At 38.8% G+C, this 9,130-nt stretch overlaps 1 protein-coding gene across 50 annotated transcripts in view; it reads right to left on the bottom strand.

The window, feature by feature from the left end:
- Nucleotides 1-9,130, bottom strand: part of Ank2 (ankyrin 2) — a 530,016-nt gene that overhangs the window by 142,321 nt on the left and 378,565 nt on the right. For all 50 annotated transcript variants that reach the window (XM_026783964.1, XM_013349981.2, XM_013349975.2 and 47 more), the window contains 2 exons: nucleotides 7,743-7,841; nucleotides 5,479-5,577 (listed from right to left, as the gene is read on the bottom strand). In XM_026783964.1, the coding sequence (XP_026639765.1) occupies nucleotides 5,479-5,577; nucleotides 7,743-7,841 (198 nt within the window). The remainder of the gene's footprint in view (nucleotides 1-5,478; nucleotides 5,578-7,742; nucleotides 7,842-9,130) is intronic.

The raw sequence follows: 9,130 nt of genomic DNA on the forward strand, positions 1-9,130 counted from the left end.
CACACATTTACTTAAAATAAGGGCATAAGGGTATACTTCAACAAATTTACTTTTTAATGTGTCAAACCGATAAACTGGCCATGATGAAAACACAATAGCTAAAGAACTGGAACTTGTCAATCACAAAAAGACAAGAATTGTGATTGACGGGTAAGCTGACACACTTCTAAGAAAAGAGAACGTGTTGATTCCATGTGAAGGATGGGGAACACACAGAAGCTACACACTTAGGTATACTAAGTGCCCCAGACTACCCTAGTTCACATGTGAAGAGAAGATCCCCAGCTGGTGAGGCAGATAAATCCCCTTCCAGGCAATGAGCTCAGATCAGCTCATTATGATAACTGTAGAGGGTGTTTGCAGCCATCCAGAGACAGGCTGCCCCATTCCAAAAAGGCGGTACTTACGACATCCTGTAAATAAAGTGCCTTATTTACTTTAAAAACAAATCTGATATAGAGATTTTCAGTCCTAAAGTAAAAGCCACAGCTTGGGCCCCAAAGCCTAAGAAATATGTTCACCTCTTACGTTCATCCATGAAAGGACATATAACATCTAACTGACATCGTATCTTTTCATTGAAAGTCTTAATTTTAAGACGAACAACAATCTATTTTGATTGTCTTACTACTAACCAAAGAGATCCAAGGGGAGACTCCTAATGGACACTTAAAACAGGACATACAGAAAAATAATTATTAGTGGTCAACTTAGACAATAGTGGTTGGTCCCGAAGGACCTGATGAGGGCCCTGGAAAACTGGAAGGCAACCCTAGCTGTGACAAACCAGCTTCAGGACTTCCTGCCAGGGAACAGACAGTGTAGTTACTCTTCCTCCTAGAGAAGTTTTTAACTTTAAGGTTCTTAAACTCCTACACATATTCTTGCATCTCATAAGTCTAATTATAACAGACTGAGTTCAAGGTAAAATAGGCTTCCAAGAAAAGCACGCCCCATTCCTGAGAAAAAGGAATGGAAAGGATAACATGGACATAAAAGATGGGTCCCTGTTTCCTGGAATCAGGCTGCTGTTGCTTGGCTCAGCACCCCCTTTTTCTGAAGAGAGTTTTTGAGTTCTTCCTTTGAGAAGCACCAAAAGAAACTCACACACACACATGCATCAACAATGCTCCTGAGGTGAAAAACCAGAATAAACTATTGATTGCCCATAACACTGCCTGGATGTACCAATGCCAAAATATAGCTGTTTCCAAATGCAAACCACACACACATACACATACATCTATTTAGATATAATTTCTGTAACATACCATCTAATACAGTAGTTGTCAAAGCTGATGAGATGATATTTATTTTTATGCTTTCAAATGATGATGCTTGTATGGGGCCAGTTGTTCACAAGCCCCTACCCTTGTTGTTGGGCAGGATTTTTATCATAGATTATATGAATTCCATGAACACCAGTTCTCCTAAGTGACGCCTCTGTTTCAATGTAAGTATTTTTACAAAGTCTATAATTGGAATTTGATCTGTCAATAAATAATGCTTCCCTGCCCCAGTGACATAAACCATGCATATGGACTCTTGGGGGAAACAAAACATATATACTAAAACACACACACACACACACTTAACCAGACAGACCGAGAACAAAAGTAAACTAACAGAAAAAAGTTAATAAAACAGGGACAGTATGTTGTACTTCAATGGTGCTAGGCACCTGGTGCAAACACTGTGCTCAGATCTCTCTGTCTGTTTCTACTTTTCCGAAGCTTTGTGCCCCACGTTTCAAAGTTCTTACCCCAAAGAAAGTTCCACACTCCTGATTACTGAAAGAAAAAAATAAACTTCAACAGAGCTTGAACAATCTTTCAACTCCAAAAGAACCATTAATAAAAAATTACAGATGGCGTTATCCACAGCTCAAAGCCGATGATTATCTCTTTTCAGTAATGGAGATAGATAACATAATCTGCCTAATAATTACATCTGCAGATGATATTTATTCTGTATTTTCTGTGAGTCAGGAATCTGCATCTATCTCATGTTTGCAGAAACTCTGTGTAGCAAATATTACTACCCATGGATCAGAGGTAAGATACAGAGCCACTGAGAGCTTAGGAAACAGGCTTAACCTCCCAAATACAAGCAGGTGGAAACCACGGTTCTCAACTGCTTGACCACAGGCACTTACAGAGAGCCTCCGTCTCTGGTGCCACACCCCTGGAATTTGCCTTGCCACTGTTTATCTCATCTCCCCTCAGTGCTCCCTTTCTCTTGCTAGTCTCTGAAAAGAACAACCTGTCCCTTTGACGGTGTTGTTATGTATGTGATTGGATATCTTAGGCTACTTGTCTGGTCCTTTTTTTTTTCTGAAAACACATAAACTTTTAAAGATAACATATAAATATACATATTAGCATATATAAGAATATATATTTTTACAGATATATGGATTGTATGGTACATACAAGTCATCTAAAGATAATATTTGTTTTATGTTTGAACATGTAAAAGGCATCTGTCAACTTTGCTTGGACTGTATAACCAAACCTCTAGCCATGCCATATGAAAAGATCCCATATAATAATAAATCATGATGATTCTGTTGCCAAAAAGATTTATCCAGTCTCAGAGCTATTCCCATAGTAAGGTATCATCATATATGTCACCTGTCTTGTAATCTTTCTTAATTTATTTTTTCAGGTCTGCAGCCAAATATTTTAGGTGGTGTCCCCAATCAAATCTGATCTTCATAATTTTAAAGAGAACCATAACTTTTTGTTTCCTGTGGAAACAAGGGCATAACCTCTCCCCCCCAATGCAGCATATTTTTCAACTTCCATTTTAAAGTTAAGACATTCTTAAATATATAGGTTGGATTAATTGAGCAGTTTCATAATCCAAGGTCTCTCAGTAACTATTGATTTTCTACATTCGCATTTAAAAAATTCAAAGTCAACAAGGCACTATATAGGATCCAGATGCCCTGTGTATTTTCCATCTTTGCATGACAAAATTTTTTAATATTACTTTACTCTTTCTACACCCATTTTCTTTTCTTTCTTCAGTATCTAAGCACATTGTAAAACATACTCTACATTTTTAGAGGTTTTCTCTGTCTGGACCTGGCTTTACTAAGTGCCTGCAGCATTCTCTGACTGCATGAGAAAAATCTTAAAATGTCACATCAGCCGCTGTGCATCTCAGCTTAGTGCATGGCACTGGCACGTGACATTGGCAGCTGATACCATCACCCTTCCTTTAAGGCCTGTTATAAGCTGATATAATTAGGACCACAAGGAAAAGCTTCAGTGAGATGATTTTAGTTTATTATCCTTGAGCTGTCTCCAAAGCACATCGAGCACCATGTGATAACTAATATCACAGCTTCTAACAAGCATTTACTTTGCAACATTCGCCACTTGTCAACCCATATCACATCGCTAAATTCAATGAACCATTTGGAAAAATACAACCCTGTTCTTTTTGTAGACTGAAATCTCTGCATCGCAGGTTAGCGTCCTGTCATTCTAAATGAAAGCCCCAGTGCCCATTCAAAGCTTTCAGCTTTATGCTTTCTATGTTTACTACTGATTGAGACATAGTCTGGAGTACATGACACACCGGCCTTCTCTAGTGCCCTCTGTAGCAAGAGTGGCTCCCAGACTGGCAGCACCCACATCATCTGAGAACTTTCTACTATGGACACCCCAGAAACGTAATTTAGCAAGCAAGCTCTGTGGGTGACCACAATTCAGGTGAATGTTTGAGAACTCCCGCTCTTGAGTAAAAGGATGCTATTTTGCTATAAGCGAAAACATCTGTTTTGCAGGGCTAGGGAAAAAGCCCAGAGCCAACTGCCTGCAGGTCAAATGCTCTGTCACTCAAGGGACACTTCTAGCTCACACCCAAAAGTTGTTATTGAAGTAGTATATTTAGTAGCAGCCTGTGTTTCCAAGCCTAAGATGCTGCTGTACTGAATGGAACATACCAATGTTTCTTACAATGCTACCAATCTTTAAAATAAAAAAAAAAAATATTAAAGGTTTATACTAAAGTATGCTGCAATTACTAATAAATCATTGTTACAAATTTAGCTGAAAGTTTGAGTTGCAACCAAAACTAGAAGTGATTAATTAAAACTTCATACCATTACACAGTCAAAAATAGATGTTTCATCTGTCATAAATAGACTTACTAATCAGTGTAATCAAAATGAAAGAAAAAAAACTAAGCTGATTCCATCATTTATTTTTAGTATTTCCTGGTCTGGAATGTGTGTCATCTACACAGTCATATGTCTGTAGATATGATAAGAATGAAACAAACAGCACAGGGAGCAGATCCTGCTACACAAAGACAAGCCAGCAAGGGTGTTCCAGTGAATGGATCAAAATGAGCTGCCTTTATCGCCTGTACTAGAGTTGTGTGATTAGCATGCTAAAAAGAAAGCCTGAGGAAATAGAAAGATGTTTTTGTTTGTTTTGTTTCTTAGTGTGGTATCAACCCCAGGGCTTCCCACATGTGGAACGAAAGAATTTTATTAAAAAGCTACATAGTGCAATTTGTCCTGCACAAAGACATCATAGACACCAAGAGTAAAGTGATGGCCAAAATATCATGCATACACACTTTCTACCAAAAGACATAGAAATCAAGCCTATTGTGTGATTTATATTGCTTCTTTTTTCTTAATTTCAATAGAATGATGAACTTCCTTTTATGATTATATATATCATAAAGCTGTAAGATTAGAATCTGCCATTTTCTCTCAGCATTTTAATAAAGTCACAGTTAGGTATGAGATTAAAAAAAAAAGGATAGGGAGTCCTGTACTGTAGTAGATATCTCTGTTTGGAATGTTCAGTTTCTGATAACGTTTCAAATTTATAGGAAAAAGCACCAATCACAGAGCAGCATAGAACTTCCATGAATTATATTTCACGTACATCACCGCCACCAGTTCCTCTTCTTAAAGGCCACATTTGCTTACTTATTTGTTTGTTTATTTATTTGTATGTGCATGGGTGTTTTGCCTGTGTAAGGGTGTCAGGTCCCGTGGAACTCTAGTTACAGAGAGTTGTGAGCTGCCACATGGGTGCTGGAAATTGAACCTGGGTCCTCTGGAAGAGCAGTCAGTCTTCTTAATTGCTGAGCCATGTCTCCAGCCCCCTAATTCTTCTTTTTGAAGTACATAAGACAACAATGGACTAGCATTTGCCAAGTATTTGGAAATAAAAATTGAATTACATGATTTGATAGAATATTTCAGTTAAGATAAAAAAAAGAATTTGATTAATCCCAGCACTCGGGAGGCAGAGGCAGGTGGATCTCTGTGAGTTCGAGACCAGCCTGGTCTACAGAGCTAGTTCCAGGACAGGCGCCAAACCCACAGAGAAACCCTGTCTCAAAAAAAAAAAAAGAATTTGAAAGAATGCAAATCCATTAAATCAGTATCACGAAACCATACTAAAAACCTCTTCACAGCAGAGAAAATGCAAATGTAACGAATACCTGCGACTGTGCGTTGATATTGGCTCCTTCTTTAACAAGGACCTTGACAACTTCCGCTTGTCCGGCCAGTGAGGCAATGTGAAGAGCAGTGTTTCCCTTCTGTTTTGACAAAGCAGAATAGAAAAGCATTACGGATTTCCAAATTGGGTAGAAACCAAAAGTACAAGCACTTTCAAGCAGTTATTAAAATCTGGTATTTTGTGGAGGCAAAGCATTCACTTTTATCAAGCTCACTTTGTAAAGAACTTTTTAACCCCAAAAAGATGGTTGTAATATCTTCCAGCATAATACTGGTGCCTTGTTGGGAACATCAGAGGGCTGAATTTTAACCAAACCACAGTTTGTGGGTATGTGTGCATGTGACATTTCCTGTAGAATTCAAGGAATTTTACAAAGAAAATAAAAAGCAGTATTATTATTTAACAAAAAATTCCAACTTAAAAATGTTCCTTGGAACATTGCTTATTTAACTGTACAAAAGTAGGAAGGCTGGGGACACAGCTCTGCAGTTAAGAGCCTATGCACACAGATCCCATCACCCACATTAGGTGCCTTACAGCCACCTAGAACTCCAGCTCCAGGACACTGGATATCCTGGTATAGTCTCCTCAGGAACCTGCACACAAGTGCAGATATGCACAAGATGCGTACACACACACACACATACACACACACACACACACACACACACAATTTATAAAACCAATCTCTCAAGAACGCAATTTGGGGCTCTCGGTGAGTGAAGAAATTTTGCTCAGAGTTAGACCTACAACGACACATGCTTTTGCTCAAATCATTTCAGAAGTTCAAAAGTAAATTCCTTATCAACCATAGAATTGCTTATGATTTCTACCACTTGCCACATCAAAATTTATGAAATGAGTCAACACCCATCAAAAAAAATGAAAACGTGGTTAAGAGAAAGAATGAAAATAGGAAAATTAAAACAGAAACACAGATTTTTTTGAACCATAAAGTTCAATTTTCTTTCCCTTCTGCTACTAGATCACTGAGAACCACGATCCATTCACAAGAGACTCTTTTAAAAATCTCTTCTTCTCCAGAAAATTCTACAGCTCCATTATAGGATTAAAAGTAAATCTGAGCTGGGCGTGTTGGTGCACATCTTTAATCTCAGCACTCCGGAGGCAGAGGCAGGTGGATCTTCCTGAGTTCGAGGCCAGCCTGGTCTACAAGACCTAGTTCCAGGTCAGGCTCCAAACGCTGCACAGAAACCCTGTCTCAAAAAACAAACAAACAACAATAAAAAAGTAAACTAAAACTGGGTGTGGTTGAACACAACTGAAATCTCTGCACTGCTGAGGATGAGGCCCAGAGTCCCAGAGCACCTGGGATCCGCAGTTGGAATCTTTATCTTAAAAAGGCAAGAGCTGCAGTTTGGTGGTAGCGCAGCTTCTTAGAATGTGCACGACCCTGGGTTTGAACCCAAGCACTCAGCCCTGCCCTGCCCCACTGGCAAAAGTGAAGAAAAAAGAACAAAAACAAATCAAACAAATAAACAAACAAAAAAAAAAACCAGAGAACATTAAAGAAAAAAGAAAAGAAGAAGGTATTGGAGGGGGCTAAGAAGAGAATAATCTATAATATTAAAATGCCAGTAGACTTAAGAAAGAAAAATAGTGATGGGTTTAATGAATATGTTAGGTTAATATGGACAATTCAAGGGAGACAAATACCTTGACCTATATTAAAATCAATATTTTAATAATCCTAGTAATTGAGTCCATGACCCCAAAGACCCAAAAGTTCTCTCACAGAACTGATATAGTCATATCAAACAGAATGAATACAAGGACAGACAAATGGGTTTAACCAAAGCATGAAAATGACCTGCTCATCTCAATTGAGAAGACAGCCATATCAGGTGAACTGTTTGTTTGTTTCTAATGAATGGACTTTAGGAACACAGGTGCAAGTGTCTACAGAGGATCATGTTGATCTAGGCCTCTTTGTGAAAGGAAGAAAGAAAGATAGTACATTAGGAACTGGATCTAGGCTTCCAGACTTCCTGAATCTCACATCCAAATCCTCAAACGAAAGGATCCAAATGCTGCTGGGTAATGAAAAGGTTTCAGTTATATTCCTGAGCGTTCAATAATCCCCAGAAATCTTGTGAATAACTGGAAAAGGCTTTAGACCTCTTCCTCTTCAAAAACTGCACAAATTACTATAAATTAAAAACAAACAAACAAAAAAGCCTCTTCCTCATTGTTACAAAACAATTGTACGGGTAGGAGCGGTACCTTAGTGGCAGAATCCACGGAGGACCCTCTTCCCAGCAGCTCCTGCACGAGGCCCACGTGGCCTTCCTTGGCTGCCAGATGGAGAGCATTGAGTCCATTCTGAAAGAAGAACAAGGCACGCTTAGAAGCAGAGAAATGAAAAGGAGACAGTGTGCCGATCATACTCGAACACAATCCAGAACAGACACACACTCATATCTGTCTCTACTTCCCTTTTCTTTCTGTTTTGTTTTATTTATTTACTTACTTTTTTGTGTTAACTGGAGTCTATTCCCATTCAGAGAGATGAATTTACAGAGACAGAGGTGCAGTGGTAATGCACGTTAGGAACAAGGTCCAGGGAACTTCATTTCAACAAGATTTTACTTCTCTAATTAAGAAGTGTAAAAACGTGGGGCTGGAGAGAGGCCTCTGTAGCAAGGGCACTTGCTGGGAAAGAGTGAGACGCTAAGTTCAGATCCCTGTCCCTCCAGCGCACACATCAAAAGCAGGGTATCGGGGCCAAGAATATGATTCAGTGGGTAAGAGTTAGACCGCTCTTCCAAAGGGCCTAGTTTGGTCTCTAGCACCTACATAGTGGCTCACAACTGTCTGTATCTCCAGTTCTAGGGTTTTCCATGTCCTCTGCTGGCCTCTGTGGGTACCAGGGACACATGCAATGTACAGAAACACATGTAGTGTGTAGACATGCATGCAGGTAAAACACCTACATGTTAAAAATTATAACTTAAATATTAATATTTAAAAAGCTAGTTATTACTACATACCATCTGGAGCCCAAGTATTCATAGGGGACAGGACAAGGGGATCCCTAAGCTAGCTGGTGAGGAGCTAGCACCAGGTTCATTGAGAAACTGTCTCAAAGGAATAAGGCAGAGAGTAGTACAGCAAACACCAGATTTTCTTCTTTGGCTTCTGCAGATACATAAGCAATCACAGGACACACAGATGTGCACATATGCCATGCACACACACATCTGTGTGCGCTCTCTCTCACACACACACGCATACACACACAGACATATACACACAAAGCATTGAAGTGTTTTTCTAATGAGAAAATAAATAGAATGATTCTGTATTATTTACTGTTTTGGCTAAAGTCAAAACTCTGTCCAATTAAAGATAAGGTTTTTCAAAAAATGATAGAAAATCCCTTTTACAAAGTGGGTAAAAGCCAAAAGCAAAAGACCATGTGTAAAGTTACAGAACTCTGCAATGATAGTATTATACTTAAAATAACTTTAGAACCTAAGCACCTTTACTTTTTTTAATATTTGTTTATTTACTATGTATACAATATTGTGTGTGTGTGTGTGTGTGTGTGTGTGTGTGTGTGTGTGTGTGTAGGCCAGAAGAGGGCACCAGATCCCATTACAGATGGTTGT

This window comes from Microtus ochrogaster, chromosome 21 (genome assembly GCF_000317375.1).
Source record: "Microtus ochrogaster isolate Prairie Vole_2 chromosome 21, MicOch1.0, whole genome shotgun sequence".
Taxonomy (NCBI): Eukaryota; Metazoa; Chordata; class Mammalia; order Rodentia; family Cricetidae; genus Microtus; species Microtus ochrogaster.